A 22097-nucleotide genomic window follows, 5' to 3' on the forward strand; every position below is an offset into this window, starting at 1 on the left:
ACAGTATGTGATTTTAGGTCTGTTCAGCCCCGCTGCTTCTCAGAAAATATTCAGGTCAGGCTGAACCTACAGAACAGGGCTGTCTCTCCTCTGCAGAGGAGTCAGGGGTGCACACTCATTAAAAACACATTTGTGACAGCAGAGTAAGTAAAGACTGAGTTTGCAACTGCTCTGGCCATCCACTGCCTCCCCGTGGTCGTATATCATCTCATTGAACATCTAAACCTTGTTTCATCCTCTGTCCACTATAGAGGATATTGATGACCTGTGACTGATCCCAGCCAGGTGTTGAACAGTAATTGGAATCAATGTTGATCCCCTCATCACCACGGTGACAGGTGCTGGGGCAGCCATAGAAAAATGTCAGAGGGCAAGAGAGTAGTCCCATGGGATTGTGGATCCTCAAGAAAAAAACACATCTCACTAACACCAACCGAACCTCTTCACATACGCACGCACAAACTACACACAGGCTCACTGACAATGTCAATGCAAGTCAATTTCCTTCACTATTCCCTGTCTCTCAGCTGTATAATTGAAGGCTGTCTCTCAGCCTAGGGTTTCTAATCTGATCCCTGTCTCTCTGAAGGTCACACTGTCCTCGGTCTCCACGGCTACAACAGGGAGCTCAGATGCTGATGGAACAGAGTGACAAGAACACACTGACCAGTCCACACAGGAGAACCACACACCCACTGGATCCACTGAAACTAGGGCAGTTACACACACACACACACACACACACACACACACACACACACACCAGCTGGAGTGATAGGTCTTTTTACAGCTCCCGCCGTTAACATGCATCATTCACCCTGATCTTGACCTGATATTTTAAGTGTAAACAGACAAGATCACAATGCGTCCTTTAATCGACTACACTTGTATAAAAATGTGGGCACAATTAGAATGTGTTCAAGATCAGGTCAAAGACTGCCTGTTAGAACCAGGTATAAACATGCTAGGTAATTTGTAAAGTGACTACACATAGATAATAAACAGCCAGTAGCAGCAGTCTAAAAACAAAGAGGGGAGGGGGGTTGTCTCACCTTGCTACTTTAAGATGCACTAACTGTAAATCGCTCTAGATAAGTGTCTGCTAAATTACTAAAATGCAAATGTAAAATGTAATCACACTCCTGTGGAGACAAGATAAAGACAATGTACAGTAGCAGTGTGGTAGCCTCTCAAAGCCGCCTGATCCCGAGAGCTTACATTAATGTTGCTCAGTCTGGTACAGCTCTAGATAATACACTGGAACCGTGGCCTTTTCTTGATTTCCTTCTGTAACAGTACAACTTTAGTCCGTCCCCTCGCCCATACCCGGGCTCGAACCAGGGGCCCTCTGAACACATCAACAACTGACACCCACGAAGCATCGTTACCCATCGCTCCACAAAAGCCGTGGCCCTTGCAGAGCAAGGGGAACAACTACTTCAAGGTGTCAGAGCAAGTGACGTCACCGATTGAAATGCTATTAGCGCGCACCACCACTAACTAGCTAGCCATTTCACATCTGTTACACTTCTATCTGCCTTTGAGTGTCGCAGTACGGAAGGAAGTAGGAAAAAACAGGGAACTGTTGACCCTTCCTATCAATGACCTCGCATAGTGGTAAATACTGTATGTCTTGTATGTGAGGCTGACAAGGTGTGCAAAGTGAGAAATGTTCTATAGGGAACAGCCTTACTGTCATTCCTTCTTCTTTTACACAGAATCCTTGCAAAATTCCAAAGTAATGCTAAAACAAACAAAGGAGAAATTGCCTGTTCCACTTATGTATGCGCACGGTCTTGTTCCATGTAATATAACAATAAAACCCAAATCCCTGCAAAATCCTTCACCATTGGATGTCATTTTGAATTTGGTGATCAGTCCAATACTGATGAGGCATTTCTTACAATGCTAAAAATCCACTCGTATGGCTTCGGAATTCACTCACAGAAAACCTCTGGAGGATCATTGCTAACGCAATGAAAGACCTGACAAACAGAGCTCTTTTTATTGCTCAGAACAAATGCAGTCACTGTGTCCTTGACTGGGAGGGATCACAGGTGTGTGTGTCAGAGGATGTGTCAACCCAGTAGCACACCATGCAGGACTCAGGAGACAAAGCCCAGCAGTCCCTGTATTAATCATCAGCTGGTTGGGGCTGACAGCCCCTGCTCTACTCCACCTCCTCTTCCCCTTCCTCCTCCTCCAGCCTCCGTTCTCGTTAGGAGCTCAGCAGGAATGAATCATTAACAGATCAGTTACTCGTTAATTAAGACCTCTCCCAGATGCTCTCACAGGGGGAGAGAGAAAATAAAGAAAGGGAGAGAGGAAGGAGAAAGGCACTCAACACTGAAGCCAGCATGTGGTGTGATATTGGTATTTCAGAGACGAGGAGCGATCATATAATTCCTATAGAGGCACTTGTTCCTCAGAGATGCAGTGGAAGCTACATGAACAAAAATTAGGCTTATGCAGCCTTATCCAACCTGATGACAATGAACCATACAAGGGTTAGCACACAGCGGGTACCAGGTACTTTCAATTCCAGGAGGCATAGATTATCACTCCAACTACATCGGGTTCATACAGGAGAGGTGGTAGACTATCAAGCAACACTACTGATGTGTGATGATCACAGGCCAATTTTAAGTCACATGCTGTTTCTCTTCTCCCATGTGAAAAGTGCACTGGTGCGGCACTCCACACAAGTGTCAGGAGAAGAACTGCATACCAGAGTGATTTCTCCCCGAATAGCCAAATCCTGAATTCTTCTTAGATTCCTTAGATTTTCTGTTAAAATCTACTTTCACAATGTATAACATATAATACCTACAAGATAAATACAGTTGAGTGTGAAAAGGGCAGGGCTGTAAACCAATGTAGACTTGTGTCCTGTCCAGTCTATTCTGATAAATCAAAGCAGTGGTGGGGCTGTGGAGCAAGCAACCCTGACAGGGAATATCAGGGCCAAGGTTAACAGAGACATGTCTGAGAGGAGAGAGACAGAAACAAAGAGAAGTGAAGAAGAAATAGAGGGGGAGAGGGAGAAATTAAAAGGAAGGAGCATGGTAGGAACATCATTAGGGAGATGGTACCGCCTGTTTTGGGGGTGGGGTACCTTAATAAAAACGACTTCATACTGCACTATAAAGTGTTCAAGAAGAGTTCAAGTGGGTTCTATTATAATGCCTGTCAGACAGGCTCTCTGATAAAGAGTCAATGAAAACAATTTAGCCAACGGTAGGCATGTTGTGTTGTGCACTGTGAAAGAAACAGTGATCTGTGCTGTTCTGGCTATGTCTTATATAGAGGCAAGTGTAAAACATCCATTGTTTGAGCTACAAAATTGTTTAATTGTCTAGTGTTTTCATAGACAAGTGCAAGGGGTATAGCATTTGCAAGGAGCTTAGCAATACTTTTTTAAAGTACATTTTGCATGCAATTCTGTCTACCCTGGATAATTCAATTAAACACTCCATGAACAATGTAAATGAAATGTTAGGTGTCGTGTTTTTATTAACTTGAAGATAGAATTTCAAGGTGGTGAATGTTTGGTATTCACCCATGTTACTCAAATCAATGTGGCTGATAACTCAGATCAATAAAGAGTTTGTTTGATCAAGAGAACAACTCAACACTGCTGGGACATGCAATGACTGTGATGGAATTTGTGTGTAAGACTAAGAGTTGTGTACTTTGACAAAGGCTTAAGTGCATTTACACATGAAAGACAATTATTTATTTCAGCTTTTATTTCTTTCATCACATTCCCAGTGGGTCAGAAGTTTACATACACTCAATTAGTATTTGGTAGCATTGCCTTTAAATAGTTTAACTTGGGTCAAATGTTTTGGGTAGCCTTCCACAAGCTTCCCACAATAAGTTGGGTGAATTGTGGCCCATTCCTCCTGACAGAGCTCGTGTAACTGAGTCAGGTTTGTAGGCCTCCTTGCTCGCACACACTTTTTCAGTTCTGCCCACAAATGCTCTATGGGATTGAGGTCAGGGCTTTGTGATGGCTACTCCAATACCTTGACTTTGTTGTCCTTAAGCCATTTTGTCACAACTTTGAAAGTATGCTTGGGGTCATTGTCCATTTGGAGAAATGTCCTCTGGTCTGATGAAACAAAAATAGAACTGTTTGGCCATAATGACCATCGTATGTTTGGAGGAAAAAGGGTGAAGCTTGCAAGCCGAAGAACACCATCCCAACCGTGAAGCACCGGGGTGGCAGCATCATGTTCTGGGGTGCTTTGATGCAGGAGGGACTGGTGCACTTCACAAAATAGATGGCATCATGAGGAGAGAAAAATTGTGGTTATTTTGAAGCAAACTCTGAAGACATCAGTCAGGAAATTAAAGCTTGGTCCCTCAGCTTTTTTACCAAATCAGAGGCAGGGTGGCGCTTTGCTATTGTTTCAACTGCAGATTATAGCTTTAACCCAGACAGTATGGAAGGCACCAATCCATTGGGCACACACACTGGTTGAGTCAACATTGTTTCCACGTCATTTCAATGAAATTTCGTTGAACCAACATGGAAAAGACATTGAATTGACATCTTTGCCCAGTGGGAAGCATCTCATACTGTGTGTTCAGACAGAGATACAAGTCTGATTTCAAAAAGTACACTCACAGTGAAAGGATGTCACAGTACCATTGCAAAACAAATGACTCGCATGTGACTACATGTTGACCTTCTCATAACACTCCTAATCCTGAAACAGGAACTACCCTGAGAGGGTTATGTTCAGTTTCACAACAAATAGATCAAATTATTTAAGTCCTTCCTGAAAGCTGCAGTGTGTGTCATGTACAGTCAGATGGGGAAGTAAAACTAGAAACATCGAGGAGATGGTGGTGCTGAGAATAGCTTATGGATAGCTTACAGTAACATACGGTTTAGTAAAATAACACAAAACCAGAGCACTGGTTAATCCAAACACTGACAATAATACTGTTGGAAACTTGTCATGTCCATCTTTCAGGGTTATGACCAATGTTCCCTCTAAGGTTTTTCATCACTGAGCAAATTTCAGGTCTGCTGAGTGCAAACTTGAACATTGTGAGAATTCTGTGGAACCTCCGGCACGCGTTTACTGTGAATACTGAGGCTGTACCCAGCTTTAAGTTACAGTTATCACAGTTTTCAAGTAGGCTACTATGGCTATTTGATGATAATGTAGGCCTTCCAGAGTGGCCAACCATAAAAAACAAGGGAGAAAATGCATCCCATGACATGCTAACATGGAAATAGCTGTTCTATCATTCAGCCTACAGTTTAAATAATTTGAGAAAAAAAAAACATGAAGGGCTTGACATTAACCTGTCTATCTACTTGTCTTTCAGACAAGTGACTTCCATTTAGTTGTGTTGCTTGATGCAAGAAATTACTTAACATAATAAAATGCACCATTATTCCCATATAAGAGAATCAGACAAATTATGCTACCTTCTGCCTATTGGCAACTTAGCTTATTCAAGACTGTCTCAAAATACAACACTGCCCTTTTAAGACTAAAAAAAGCTATTTACCAGACTCTCTTTTTCAAAGATGTCTAGAAGTGCACACATTTTGTGCTCTTGTAGGAAGCAATCACTCCCCCATTGCTGTCTGCAAATGATATTTGACTGGGCTAATAACTCACGAGCAAAGGATATGAACGAACGTGTACACTGTGCTACATGTAGCTCTCGGTTTGATCTCAAGACAAGCTCATTCTGTAAAAACAGTCCAGTTCAAAGTGAATGGCACTGATCCATATATGGCAATGGTCTATTTGCATATAGGCTTACTGCAGCTGATTGGTTATGGTGCACCGGTCTGTGTAGAGTACCAGCCTGAGTCTTGCCTGTCAATGCAACAGAATCCTACTCTGACACATATTGACTACAACAGTTTTGCATACCAAGTCTTGCATAGTTTGTTTTTGCTTCATTATGTTGCATTGAAAGTAGATAATATTGCGTTGATTCGATCACAGTTTCTACTGTAAAGGGAAACATTGACAGGTATTAAACAGGGAAAACTAGATAGTTCAGTGAAGTTTAATCTCGTGTGTTTCTGCGCAGGGCGAGCTGATATTTCTTCTGTGAGGCAGTCCTGGGGGAGTTGCCTGCCCACACATACTCGGAGCTTAGGGGGAACATTGATTATGACAACAAAGATCTTTCTTCAGACATGGCACAAGGATGTCACCACAAAGATGTCACCACAATAAGACCCTCGAGCTCATCAACTGGCACTTTCACAACCCCATGAATTAATTGATGTATTTTTTGTTATATGTCGGATCCCAGTAAGACTAGCTGTCGCAATTGGCTTTGTCTAATGGGTAATCCTAATAAATATAATCAAATCATAATTTCTCTCATCTGTAGACTAATAAACTGCAGTTTTCTCGAGTCATAGCGGGAGGACCACACCAAATCCTCACCTGACTCCAAGTTTACTTCAATATGATGGTTATTAGGCCTATATAAATATTTGACAATAAAGTAGTTTCAGCAGCCATTTCTCGCAGAATTAATTTTACGCACAAAAAGATCCCACCATAACTTTTCCATCCAGTTATGCGCATAAAGTCATACCATATAAAACAAATCACGACAGCTGTGAAGAAACCAGGAAGTTTCAGTACAATTTGATAAATGTCGACAGATCATTTGTTCTTTCTACATGGTGGGATCTTTTTGTCAGTAAAATTGATTTAAGCGAGAAATGGTTGTGGAAACACCTTAATGTTATGAACCGACACAATCGTAGGAGCTAACTACTAGCTATGTAGAAGTTGGATGGAAGAAGACCTAGTGCTGCTTACCTGAGACCATCACACAGTCCTTCTTCGTAAGTGTACGCAATGACTTCCTTTGTGTTGGAAAGAAAGGCTGAACAGTTGGTTGTAGCCAAACTGACACTCAAAAAAATGTCTGACCAATGGAAAAGCATCATCTTCACCTCTCACTAAAGCCCACCCACAGCTGTGGGGTCAAAAGTGCAAAAGAAGACTTGTGTTTTTAACAACAAAAAAAGTTTTTAAATGTTTTTTTTAAGAAGCACTGCAAGCAAAGGGGGCAGTCTAGCCAAAATGGAGCGTGGTTGATAGCGACATGAAATTGGAGTTTTGGATAAATGTACCTCCATACACTATGTCATCACTCACTGATTTTTATTTTCCACCAAAGTCCATTTGGTGGGAACACCACTGGTGGGAAAATGCACAGATTTTCTTTATGCGGATTTTGGAATACTCGCAAGAAAATCTGTCGCCAATTGGATGGAAACCTAGCTAGTGTAGAAAGAGCAAATTATCTGTTTGTTCTTTAGAAAATTGTAATGAAACTTTGTTTCCGTAGGACTTTCCTCACATAAAAACTGTGGATGGAACGTGGTTAGTGATTTCGTACCATAACATCTCAAATGTAATCACAGCTCTCATTTTATTGTTATGCAGTGACTGAGGTATTTCAAGTTCTCTCCATATGCCAGTGTATGTGACATTACCCTGAGCATCAAGCATACTGTACATGGCATATTTTACCATAACAGTATGTATTTAGATCAGGACATTATTGGTAAGGAATTGAATGAAGCACAGAATAATATACAAAGGACTCTTACAGTTCACAGATACCCATATGAAAGGAAGACTGAATTGGCTTTGAAAAAACACAATTTAACAAAAACATAGATTCCTTCATGAAACCATGCATTTCCAAGAGAATAAAGTGAGTGCTGTGCTGGCTCTCAGTAGGAGTTTGTTGCTCCAGCCTTGGTGTCCCTGGCCTGGTTGAAGGGGTTGGCTGAGCTGGTTGTCTGGTCCTGCTGGTCAATGGACTGGTAAGCATCTCTGTTTCGTGTTACACTGGGGAAGCCTGCTGTGCAGAGATTAGACAAAAGGTCTTGAAAATAAAGTTACTGGTACAGTACATTATATCAAAGAAACCTGTTTCACTTCACTGACATTCATATCACGGTGACATACTATCACGCCAAATCCAGGATGGTAGCATGTCAAGTCGTTTATCTGTAACTAGTAGATTTTAACGTACTAATAACCTATTCATTTATGGTTGAGTAAATCCACAATTTCCTTGTTTTGTAGTGCAAACTATTTTGTTTTGCTGGTGTAAAGATTGCGGGTCTCCCTCAACTCAGATACACCCCCCCACCTCGCTATTTGCACTTCTTTACTTGAAGTTTACCAAAGTGACCCTATATCTGGCTGGCCTGAGTTCTTCCCTCAGCTTTCCCTCCACAGAGTGTCTCATCCAAGCTGCTCCTCATCACTCACCGCCTGGCTGTTAGAGGCAGCTCAACAATCCCCAACCCGTTTTCTCAAATCGACCCCCACACCCAATCTACTCACACACGCACAATCACATACAGACTCATACATACACACTGTCCCTCTCTCCCCTTAATTTTCCTTGGCCTCCATTTCTTACATCTCTCAGAGAAAATGAAAATTTTTGTGGTATTGCTTTGTGCATTGACTTTACTGAACTCCGGAGAAAACGAACATTGTCACTGGGTGAGTCCATCTGACAATGTGCTCTCCCGTCCATTAGACATTTTGTCTGCGGGAACTCGCTCTTTTTCACTCCATCCACTCGTCCCAGTGCCGATGCATTTGTGGCATGATGTGAACAGTACGAACTTGTGTCAATACCAAAGTCTAATGGTTTTAAATGACTGTTTTGTATTGTCTGGAAACCCACTTGTAGAATGTGCTTGCAGTTGGTGTTAAAAAAGACAAGCCGTGCAAGGTTATTAAACAGAGGTGACTAGTTATTCTTCTTTTGTTAATATAAGGTAACGTGCAATCTAACCCTAATATGTAATGTCTCCAAACCCCCTCTGATTTTAAAATCTAGATCTGGTTTTGGTATTTTTCATTTAAATGTACACAGCCTGTTAAAAATTGATGGGGTTAGGATTTGGGCCAAATCAACTGATGCTGATGTAATTGTATTTTCTGAAACCTGGCTAAGCAAGTCTGTTCTTGATAAGGATATTTGTATAAATGGTTACAATGTGTATAGCACTAATCGAGTTAAGAAAGTTGGGGGTGTGGCTATATATGTAAAGACTAAATTCCTTGTAAGTGTGGCAAAGTCCAACTGTTTGCAAACAGTTGGAATTTATTGCTTTGAATATTGAGGTTTCAAAGGGTCTCTCTAACTGTGATTGGCTGTTATAGACCCCCCTCTGCTCTCTGTGATGCATTTTCTTCTCTGATGCACCTTATGTCTAAACTTCTTTACAGTGAAATGATCTTGATTGGTGATCTCAACTGGTTGGTGTTGGTTAAAGTCGGTGTCTGATGATTTAAAAATGTTTTGTAATTATATGAATCTTACCCAGTTCATTAACTCATCCAAATCTCTCCAGAGAAATTTACCTTGATTGACTTGAGATTGACAAATGTTCCACAAATATTCTGCAGTTGATGTGTTTTGATTTAAGTGACCATTGTGCTGTTGTTGCTGTTAGAAATACTAATGTTCCTAAGACAAACCCACGCTTTATTCGTAAGAGAAATTTGAAGTGTTTTAATGAGCAGGCTTTCTTTCATGATTTGTTTTATTTTGACTGGAACAAGATTGAGCTTATTCCTGATGTGGAAGCTGCCTGGAAATTCTTTCATGATGGTTTTCTCCAAATAGTAAACAAACATGCCCCATTCAGCAGGATCAGAGTTAAAAGGGTGGGATAATCCATGGTTTTCTTCTGAGTCGTCTTGTATAATTCACAAACGTAATCTAGCCTGGGCTAAAGCAAGGAAATCATGTTCTGATGCTGATTGGCTTCTTTTAGGAAGCTAACGAGACAAGTGTTCTTTTCTTCTCAGGAAGGCCAAGTCTGAATATTTTATGTCCGTTACCACTGATAACCTGAATGACCCTAGAGAGTTTTGGAAGGCTATTATGTCTGTGTTTGGAAACAGTAATGTTAATGAATTACCGTCATGTGTATCGAAGGACTTTGTTGCTGTATATGACAAAACTGAAATGCTGAATTGTTTCAATGAGCACTTTGTATCATCTGGTAGGCTGTTTGATTCAGTGTCCTCTGTCTCTGTACAACCCTGTGTGGATGAACCAGCGAGAGCTGGTCTAACTTTGAGATGTTTGCCATTCTCAGTGCAGGGGGTACACAAAGCCCTGAAATCCATAGATCAGAGAAAGCCTGCAGGTCCTGATCTTCTTGATCCCTGCTTTTTAAATCTTTCAGCTGACTTCATAGCTGAACCACTTACAGTGCCTTGCGAAAGTATTCGGCCCCCTTGAACTTTGCGACCTTTTGCCACATTTCAGGCTTCAAACATAAAGATATAAAACTGTATTTTTTTGTGAAGAATCAACAACAAGTGGGACACAATCATGAAGTGGAACGACATTTATTGGATATTTCAAACTTTTTTAACAAATCAAAAACTGAAAAATTGGGCGTGCAAAGCACTGTATCACTAAATCCGGCATAGCCAAAGACACGACACAGAAGACCTCGAAGCTTGCTGCCAGCTCTTGGCAAACTGTTAGAATTTTTTTTGTGTTTGACCAAATACAATGCTATTTTTCTGTAAACAAATTAACAACATACTTTCAGCATGCTTATAGAGAAGGGCACTCAACATGTACTGTACTGACACAAATGACTGATGATTGGTTGAAAGAAATTGATAAGATTGTGGGAGCTGTACTGTTAGATTTCAGTGCAGCCTTTGATATCATTGATCAACCTCAGCTCTGAATACATGATATGGCAATCTAATATAACTCAAAGTGTTCTCTTCAATGTAAGCTTCTCTAATGTCAAACATGTAAAGTGTGTTGTATCGCAGGGCAGCTTTCCAGGCCCTCTACTCTTTTCTATTTTTACCAATGACCTGCCACTGGCATTAAACAAAGCGTGTGTGTCCATGTATGCTGATGATTCAAACATATAGGCATCAGCAACCACAGCTAATGAAGTCACTGAAACCCTTAAAGAGTTGCATTCTGTTTTGGAATGGGTGGCCAGCAATAAACTGGTCCTGAACATCTCTAAAACTAAGAGCATTGTATTTAGTTCAAATCATTCCCTAAGCTCCAGACCTCAGCTGAATCGGGTAATGAATTGTGTGGCTGTTGAACAAGGAGGAGACCAACTTACTTGACAGTTTACAATGTAAGGTAAGGCCATGGTCAAAACATATTGATTCAATGGTTGTAAAGATGGGGAGATGTCTAGTAGTAATCAAGATATGCTCTGCTTTTTTTACACCACACTCCAAAAAGCAAGTTCTGCAGGCTCTAGTTCAGTATAATCTTGATTATTGTCCAGTTGTGTGGTCCAGTGCTGCAAGGAAAGACCTAGTTAAACTGCAGCTGGCCCAGAACAGAGTGGCACATTTTGCTCTTAATTGTAATCAGAGGGCTGATATAAATTACTATTCATGCCAGTCTCTCTTGGCTAAGAGTTGAGGAGAGACTGACTTTGTCACTTATTTTTATGAGAAACATTAATGTGTTGAAAATGCCAAATTGTTTGCATAGTCAACTTACACAGCTCTGACACACACTTATCCCACCAGACATGCCAACAGGGGTCTTCTTATAGTCCCCAAATCCAGAACAAATTCAAGAAAGTATACAGTATTATATAAACCCCTTATTGCATGGAACTTCCATCTCAAATAAACAGCAAACCTGGTTTAAAAACAGATAAAGCAACACCTCTCCCCTATTCAACCTAGATAGTTTGTGTATGCACTGATATGTAGGCTAAGTGTGCCTTTTTAAAAAAATATGTAGTTCTGTCCTTGAGCTGTTCATATCTAATGATGTTCTGTATTATGTTTCATGTGGACCCCAGGAAGAGTAGCTGCTGCTTTTGCAACAGCTAATGGGGATCCTAATAAAATACTAAAAATACTAAGTACTCTGTTCTCATGTACATTAAGACTGATGCATGGCAGACATTTTGCACTTGAATGCTAATAGAAACACTGGTAAAAAGAAATTATACAGTCTAGTTTCTTCTCAGTAATATCAAAGGGCAAAGTAATGTGAGAGCTAAAACTTATGATTGCCAATCAAAATACTACACTGAAACAAAATATAAATGCAACATGAAAAGTGTTGGTCCCATGTTTCATGAGCTTCCAAATGCACAAAAAGCATATTTCGCTCAAATTTGTTTACATCCCTGTTAGTGAGCATTTCTCTTTTCCCAAGATAATCCCCCCACCTGACAGATCAAGAAACCTTGTGCTGGGGACAATAAAAGGCCACATCAAAATGTGCCGTTTTGTCACACAACACAATGACACAGATGCTCAAGTTGAGGGAGTGTGCAATTGGCATGCTGACTGCAGGAAGGTTCACCAGAGCTGTTTCTCTACCATAAAGCTGCACCCATGTCCGGCTTCTTCACCTGCTGGGGGGGGCTGAGGAGTTTGTCTGTAATAAAGCCCTTTTGTATGGAAAAACTAATTCTGATTGGCTGGGCCTGGCTCCCCAGTGGGTGGGCCTATGCCCTCAAAGGCCCACATATGGCTGCACATCTGACCAGTCATGTGAAATCCATAGATGAGGGCCTAATTTATTTATTTTAATTGACTGACTTCCTTATATGAACTGTATCTCAGCAAAATCTGAGATTGTTGCATTTATAATTTGTTCGGTATAGTAACTTCTGGTACTGTACAGTGCAATCGGAAAGTATTCAGACCCCTTGACTTTCTCCACATTGTTACAGCCTTATTCTAAAATTGATTAAATATTTGTTTTCCCTAATCAATCTAAACCATACCCCGTAATGAAATAGCGAAGGCAGGTTTAGAAATAACTTATTTACATAAGTATTCAGAACCTTTGATCATCTTTGAGATGTTTCTCAATTGATTGGACAAGATTTGAAAAGAATGCACACACACACACCTGTCCCACAGTCAACAGTGCATGTCAGAGCATAAACCAAGACATGACGTCGAAGAAATTGTCCATAGAGCCCCGAATCAGGATTGTCAAGGCACAGATCTGGGGAAGGGTTATATATATATATATATATATATATATAGTATATATATAGTATAGTATATATATATATATATATATATATATAGTATAAATATATTATATATATATATTATATAGATATATATATTATATATTATATATATTATATATATTATCGGTGTTCCTCAAGGTTCCGTTTTAGGACCACTATTGTTCTCACTATATATTTTACCTCTTGGGGATGTTATTCGAAAACATAATGTAAACTTTCACTGCTATGCGGATGACACACAGCTGTACATTTCAATGAAACATGGTGAAGCCCCAAAATTGCCCTCGCTAGAAGCATGTGTTTCAGACATAAGGAAGTGGATGGCTGCAAACTTTCTACTATTAAACTCGGACAAAACAGAGATGCTTGTTCTAGGTCCCAAGAAACAAAGAGATCTTCTGTTGAATCTGACAATTAATCTTAATGGTTGTACAGTCGTCTCAAATAAAACTGTGAAGGACCTCGGCGTTACTCTGGACACTGATCTCTCTTTTGAAGAACATATCAAGACCATTTCAAGGACATCTTTTTTCCATCTACGTATCATTGCAAAAATCAGAAACTTTCTGTCCAAAAATGATGCAGAAAAATTCATCCATGCTTTTGTCACTTCTAGGTTAGACTACTGCAATGCTCTATTTTCCGGCTACCCGGATAAAGCACTAAATAAACTTCAGTTAGTGCTAAATACGGCTGCTAGAATCCTGACTAGAACCAAAAAATGTGATCATATTACTCCAGTGCTAGCCTCTCTACACTGGCTTCCTGTCAAAGCAAGGGCTGATTTCAAGGTTTTACTGCTAACCTACAAAGCATTACATGGGCTTGCTCCTACCTATCTCTCTGATTTGGTCCTGCCGTACATACCTACACGTATGCTACGGTCACAAGACGCAGGCCTCCTAATTGTCCCTAGAATTTCTAAACAAACAGCTGGAGGCAGGGCTTTCTCCTATAGAGCTCCATTTTTATGGAACGGTCTGCCTACCCATGTCAGAGACGCAAACTCGGTCTCAACCTTTAAGTCTTTACTGAAGACTCATCTCTTCAGTGGGTCATATGATTGAGTGTAGTCTGGCCCAGGAGTGGGAAGGTGAACGGAAAGGCTCTGGAGCAACGAACCGCCCTTGCTGTCTCTGCCTGGCAGGTTCCCCTCTTTCCACTGGGATTCTCTGCCTCTAACCCTATTACAGGGGCTGGGTCACTGGCTTACTGGGGCTCTCTCATGCCGTCCCTGGAGGGGGTGCGTCACCTGAGTGGGTTGATTCACTGTTGTGGTCATCCTGTCTGGGTTGGCGCCCCCCTTGGGTTGTGCCGTGGCGGAGATCTTTGTGGGCTATACTCAGCCTTGTCTCAGGATGGTAAGTTGGTGGTTGAAGATATCCCTCTAGTGGTGTGGGGGCTGTGCTTTGGCAAAGTGGGTGGGGTTATATCCTTCCTGTTTGGCCCTGTCCGGGGTGTCCTCGGATGGGGCCACAGTGTCTCCTGACCCCTCCTGTCTCAGCCTCCAGTATTTATGCTGCAGTAGTTTATGTGTCGGGGGCTGGGGTCAGTTTGTTATATCTGGAGTACTTCTCCTGTCCTATTCGGTGTCCTGTGTGAATCTAAGTGTGCGTTCTCTAATTCTCTCCTTCTCTCTTTCTTTCTCTCTCTCGGAGGACCTGAGCCCTAGGACCATGCCCCAGGACTACCTGACATGATGACTCCTTGCTGTCCCCAGTCCACCTGGCCATGCTGCTGTTCCAGTTTCAACTGACCTGAGCCCTAGGACCATGCCCCAGGACTACCTGACATGATGACTCCTTGCTGTCCCCAGTCCACCTGGCCATGCTGCTGCTCCAGTTTCAACTTCCACCTGACTGTGCTGCTGCTCCAGTTTCAACTGTTCTGCCTTATTATTATTCGACCATGCTGGTCATTTATGAACATTTGAACATCTTGGCCATGTTCTGTTATAATCTCCACCCGGCACAGCCAGAAGAGGACTGGCCACCCCACATAGCCTGGTTCCTCTCTAGGTTTCTTCCTAGGTTTTGGCCTTTCTAGGGAGTTTTTCCTAGCCACCGTGCTTCTACACCTGCATTGCTTGCTGTTTGAGGTTTTAGGCTGGGTTTCTGTACAGCACTTTGAGATATCAGCTGATGTACGAAGGGCTATATAAATAAATTTGATTTGATTTGATTTGATTTGATATATATATATATATATATATATATATATATATATATATATATATAGTATATATATATATTATATATATATATATATATATATATATATATATATAGTATATATATATACTATATATATATATATATATTATATATATATATAGTATATATATATATATATATAGTATATATATATATATATAGTATATATATATATACTATATATATATACTATATATATATATATATATATATATAGTATATAGTATAGATATATATACATACACATACACACACACACACTTCAGCATTGAAAGTCCCCAAGAACACAGTGGCCTCCATCATCCTTAAATGGAAGTAGTTTGGAACCACCAAGACTCTTCCTAGAGCTGGCCGCCCAGCCAAACTGAGGAATCAGGGGAGAAGGGCCTTGGTCAGGGAGGTGACCAAGAACCCAAATTGTCACTGACAGAGCTCCAGAGTTCCTCTGTGGAGATGGGAGATCCTTCCAGAAAGACAACCATCTCTGCAGCACTCCACCAATCAGGACTTTATGGTAGAGTGGCCAGACAGAAGCCACTCCTCAGTAAAAGGCACATTACAGCCCGATTAGGTGTTTTTTTAGCAAACTCCAAAGACTCTCAGACCACAGGAAACACAATTCTCTGGTCGGATGAAATCAAAATTGAACTCTTTGGCCTAAATACAAAGCGTCACGTCTGGAGGAAACCTGCCATCATTATTACGGTGAAGCATGTTGGTGGCAGCATCATACTGTGGGGATGTTTTTCAGAGTCAGGGACTGGGAGACCAGTCAGGATCGCAGGAAAGATTAACGGAGCAAAGTACAGAGATCTTTAATGAATACCTGCTCCAGAGCACTCAGGACCTCAGACTGGGGCGAAAGTTCACCTTCAAAATAGGACAAGGGCCCTAAGCATGCAGCCAAGACAATGCAGGAGTGCTAATTTATTTTAACTGTTTTTGCTTTGTCATTATGGTGTATTGTGTGTCGATTGAGGAGGAAAAAAAACAATTTAACATAACGAAATGTGGAAAAGGTCAAGGGGTCGGAATACTTTCCGAATGCACTGTAACTCTACCTCTTGTACTGCAGTTGCAGTCGGTGCCATTTAAGATTAGGGATGACAATATTTTTTTAATGAGCATGGCCTTATTTCTATTACAGCATATCGGATGACCGTCATTCATATTCCATTCATCCAGCTCAATGCAACATCGATAGGCTACTACATGATACTCAAATTGTTGCGTGAGGTTGCTACAACCTAGCCTATGAATAAAAGTTTACAATGTAGGTTGAGAGAAATGTAGTAATCAAGGTGACAGACACTGACACATTCAATACCCCCTTGCACACTCTTGTCTGCATCTAGCTGACACACCTGTTGTGGACAGGTGTACAAAATCAAGCACACAGCCATGCAATATCAATAGACAAACATTGGCAGTAGAATGGCCTTACTGAAGAGCTAAGTGACTTTCAATGTGGCACCATCATAGGATGCCACATTTCCAACAAGTCAATTCAACACATTTCTGCCCTGGTCAACTATAAGGGCTGTTATTGTGAAGTGGAAATGTCTAGGAGCAACAACGTCTCAGCTGCGAAGTGGTAGGCCACACAAGCTCACAGAACAGGATAGCAGAGTGGAGAACGCTACCTGCCCGGAGAACGCTACCTGCCCAAATGCACAGTGCCAATTGTAAAGTTTGGTGGAGGAGGAATAATGGTCTGGGGCTGTTTTTCATTGTTCAAGCTAGGCACCTTAGTTCCAGTGAAGGGAATTCTTAACGCTACAGCATACAAATGACATTGTCAATGATTCTGTGCTTCCAACTTTGTGGCAACAGTTTGGGGAAGGCCATTTCCTGTTTCAGCATGACAATGGCCAATGTACAAAGCGAGGTCCATGCAGAAATGGTTTGTCGAGATTGTGTGGAAGAACTTGACTGGCCTGCTGCACAGAGCCCTGACCTCAACCCCATCGAACATCTTTGGGATGAATTGGAACGCCGACTGCGAGCCAGGCCTAATCGCCCAACATCAGTGCCTGAACTCACTAATGCTCGTGGCTGAATGGAAGCAAGTCCCCGCAGCAATGTTCCAACATCTAGTGGAAAGCCTTCCCAGAAGAGTGGAGGCTGTTATCACAGCAAAAGGGGACCAACTCCATATTAATGCCCATGATTTTGGAATGAGATGTTCGAAGAGCAGGTGTCCACATACTTTTGTTCATGTAGCGTAGCTACTAGAACTAACACATTTGTAAACACGCTACAATCATGCAATACAGTGTACAGCAAGAAGTTTATTAGTTACACAGGCAGGCCCGTGGCAATAATTTAATAAAACCAAAAGCTTACCTTGACTTGAAAGAGTTCCCGTGTTGGATAGCCTTAGCCAAACAGCTAGCATAGCATCCCTCACCGTTTGAACCAAGTGTTTGAGTAGGCTAAACTAGCTAGCAGCATTCGCTAGCTAAGTGAATATATATATATATATATATATATATAAAAACTAGCTCGCCTTTTCTCTTGCTTCTTCATTTTTGAAAATATTTTTTTTTAAATGTATTTGTCCAAAACTGTTCAACGATTGTGCTTCGCTCTCTCTGAGTCAACTACTCACCACATTTTATGCACTGCTAGCTAGCTATGTTTTCAGTACTAGATTCAATATCTGATCCTTTGATTGGGTGGACAACTCTTCAGTTCATGCTGCAAGAGCTCTGATTAGGTTGCAGGACGTCCTCCGGAAGTCGTCATAATTCCAGTGCAAGTCTATGGAAGGGGTTGAGAACCATAAGCCTCCTAGGTTTTGTATTGACGTCAAAGTACCCAGAGGACAAAAACTAGCTGTCCTCTGGCTACACCATGGCGCTACCCCAGAGAATGCCGTTGAGGCTACTGTAGACCTTCATTCCAAAACAGTGCATTTTAATCCATTATCTGGTGAGATGTACATATACTTAGTATAGTTTTACCTAAAAAGGCTAACTTTAATGTTTCATTACTTTTGTGGACATTCACTGAGGATCGTCCTCTGAGGAGCCTCCACTGATATAATGTACTTACACGTATCAGCGTTAAATGTTTTAATAGTCACACACCTTGTTGCTTTGGTGTGTAGCACAGCAGGAGACCACCTTGAACCCAGAGACCCCCCAAAGTCAAGCAATCAGAGAGCATCAAAAACAAACAGAGCCAACATATCAATTGGTATTGTTCATATATGAATGGCTTTCAGGCGTGTCTTACTAGTCTACGGGACAACTTAAACTACATTCCTGTTCCAGTGAGGAGTGAGAACCATCTACAAAAACACCCAAGACTTATGTTGTGCTAAAATCTCAGAGCGACTCAGACCAACATAATGGGAGTTGATTGATTTCTGGTTGATTTCTGCCACTGCCATTATAGATACAACTGTCTTATTATATTTAATTTTATACTGTATTTGTTTGAATTGAGATCGGATTATTTTGCTAATCAATTATATTATGTAACCCAGCTACAAAGGCATAGCTCTTCTCTAACTGGTCCACTAGTTAGTAAGTGTATCATGTGCATTTGTCTTGTGACTGTCTCTGTAACTCAATTAGCTTGACTCTGGTTTAATCTGCCTGTGCTCTACAATTCTCTCATGGCCAATGACATGAAACAACCCAGGCAAGAGCACAGCCTTGAGAAAGTTATTTCCTCTCTACAACACCTTGGCACTAGGATGGTATCTGACTGAAGCACATGCATCACACCCTGCTTCGGACTTTGTCGAGATCAGTTCAGGGTTAATCCTTTGTGTGAGACTAGTTGTACAAACCTCCAAACCTTATTTTTAACACTTGAAGCTACAGTAACTAGCTTTACTGTAAGCTAATGGTTCACACTTGCTGCCTCTACTCACACCAAGTCATACTAACCAAAGTTGAAGTTGTAATCAGAAACTGGAAGAAAAACACAGATGGAAATACAAGATGAATATATATTAGAGCCAGATGAGGTAGGATGATTCTTATTGATAGCATGTCTGGAACAGCAACACCAAGGAGTAGATATGCTTCAAAATGAACACATAAGACTCCTCTGTCCAGGGCCCAATGAAATAGAATGGATAGAGTGACTACTGTTGGCTATTGTCTCAGTACATGAGTAGGAGGCAGTGATTCACCATAAGTACAGCATCAATGGAGTCCCTCTGAGCGATGGCCCACACACCCAGAGCCAGGACACTGAAGTTACCCCAGGCATAAGAGGGGGGCAGCCACTCCATACAGCCCCTAGGAACCACACACACAAACGCACTTGCATATCCTTCCAAATGTTTTCAGTATACACTACCCAGCTAGCACAGTGGATCTGGGCCGATTCCGGCTGAGAGTCGGGCCACTCCGCCGACATCATGTGGCCCAAGTTTGGGCTGCCTTCGGCAGTATTACTTATGGCTAGGATGTGAGGATTGAGCTCAGGCCGATTCCGGGGTGAGTTATCTAGCCCAAATGTATTACGTGGGGCTCGGGCCGATTGTGGCTACTCTCCGGCAGATGATTACACGGGCTGCTTTATATAATTAACATTTCATTATTTAATTGTATTTCTGTGATCCAAAAATTAAATTAACATTTAAATTAAATTCTTTAAGAGTTCTGTTTATGTAGTATTTTGATACTTTGTGCAAATTGATAAGCATTAAAAAGTGGCGCAGTGCTAGCGAGTGGCACCAGTGCCAAGTGGCACAGCGGTCTAAGACACTGCATCGTAGTGGAAACTGCGTTACTACAGATGCTGGTTTGATACCCGTGCCGGCTGCGACCGGGAGACCCATGAGCTGATGCACAATTGCCAGGCGCATGCACGCAGACACGGTCAGCTCTCGACCTTTGCCTCCCCCGATGGGACAAGACAATTGGATGAGACGAAAAGGGGGTAATTTTTTTTATTAAATTACTTTTATTTGTGGATGGGTCAAATTTGTATGTATAAAATGTATAATAGTAATATCTAAAATGACTAAAATGGGGTAATGTTGTATGCATTTATTTCAAATTGCATTGGGCCGCTTCTGGGGGAATTCTGGTAAGATGCCGGCAAAGTCGGCTGAATTCTGGTAGACAGAAACAGCCCAATGTACTTGGGTTGATTCTGGGCAGTCATTCATTTTGATTCCCGGGCCGAGTCCAACACCCGATTCCAGGTCGATTCAATCAGTTCTGCCCCCCCAGAAGAGGGCCGCTTCCTCATTGCTAGCTGCGCAGCGTCTCTAAAAGAGTAGGCCTAAATATAATTATCCAGATTGACAATTTTAATTGACTAGAGGCAATGCATGTAGGTGAGAAATGGTCCATATAATGTAGGCCTGCAATTAAGGACAGCCTTGTGTGACTGACTAAACTATATTAGGTTTTCATGCAGGGCATGATGTTTGTGCAGCCACCCATTGAGAAAACATAACACAAGTGAAGCATGCAGAGTAGACCACTTTCCTCAGTTGGAGAGGGCAACAAGAGAAATTCCACAGATGTATGAAAAAGTTTTAAAAACCCTTGAGGAGCCAACCCATCCACTTACCAGACGGTCAGAAGCCAGTGCACCAGTACTATGGCCTGTGGGGCCAATTATTTTTTTAATTACATAATATTAAACCAGTTCTATTCCCAGTGAAAGGGAGTCTGCCTGCAGCCAACTCCACTTTGATTATTGCCTGACATTTCATTCAACGATCAGTGACTCACAATAAATATAGAATTTGAATTGATTGGAAACGTATAACCAGGGACTCAGACATTTCAAATCCAAATCACGTTTTATTTTTCACATGCACCAAACACAACGGGTGTAGACTTCACCATGAAATGCTTGCTTACCAGCTTTTCCCAACGATGTAGAGTAAAACAAATAAAAAAATAATAGTTACACTGAGGAATAAAATGTCACGCATTATACAAGGGAGAATATTGTTACACTTGTTGCTATTTTGTACTCTACAATAACGGCATGGCTTGTGTTCCTGTAACATTGTGGAAGATACAACGTAACTCTCGTGCAGATCGTTTTAGAACAGCGTAAATACAGTGAGCATTATAAATATGTAAACAACCGACTTTACCTTGAGGTTTATGGCAGGAATTTCAATATTTTCAGGCCAATACGGATGTAGTTAGGCCCCCTTCGGTTTTTGAGGATTTCATAAATAATTGTTACACTTCACACTCAAAACTTCTCAATACCTCCTAACCGGGAAAGAAACACAACCCATGTGACAACAGCCTGACTCCTTTCACGTGACCCTTAATATCCGTCTCCACTCCACCTTATTTCATACTTGCAAAAAACACGTGAGCATCTGCTGTTGGTGGTCTTGGTCACCATTCTGTAAATCAATTATCATAAACATTAGACCATGTAGTTATTGGAATGTGGGCAAACCTGTTCACATCCAAACACACAAACTATATTATAGGCATTCTGGTTGAACTGGTTAAGGTGGTCACTTTTCATACATGTCACATACACAAGTTGAATATCCTGTGGTCCAATAAGGCTATAGATGGCTGTTCCAGGAAGGATGACAAGTATTTCTGCTGATTTTATTCTCTGCTATCTCCCACCCATGTGTCTACTGTGGGTTTGCACTTCCCTCTGCAGCAGTGGTGGAGAAAGCACCCAATTGTTATACTTGAGTAAAAGTACAGATCCATTAATAGAAAGTTACTCAAGTTAAAGTCAGCCATCAAAATACTTATTAAGTAAAAGTCTAAAAGTATTTAGTTCTAAATGCTACCGGTCAAATGTTTTAGAAGATTTTTCTTTATTTTTACTATTTTCTACATTGTAGAATAATAGTGAAAACA

General features: G+C 41.3%; 1 protein-coding gene across 1 annotated transcript; it reads right to left on the reverse strand.

Moving 5' to 3' along the window:
* Positions 1 to 7744: 7744 nt before the first annotated feature.
* Positions 7745 to 21373, reverse strand: LOC121846735 (type-1 angiotensin II receptor-associated protein-like; the record flags this gene model as incomplete). The annotated part of the gene is made up of 5 exons (XM_042323709.1): positions 7745 to 7875; positions 8328 to 8358; positions 19418 to 19526; positions 20815 to 20849; positions 21353 to 21373. Coding segments are annotated over 5 exons (327 nt in total), but the record flags the coding sequence as incomplete, so codon positions are not given.
* Between the last annotated feature and the right edge of the window lie 724 nt (positions 21374 to 22097).

This window comes from Oncorhynchus tshawytscha, linkage group LG07, assembly GCF_018296145.1.
Source record: "Oncorhynchus tshawytscha isolate Ot180627B linkage group LG07, Otsh_v2.0, whole genome shotgun sequence".
Classification (NCBI taxonomy): Eukaryota; Metazoa; Chordata; class Actinopteri; order Salmoniformes; family Salmonidae; genus Oncorhynchus; species Oncorhynchus tshawytscha.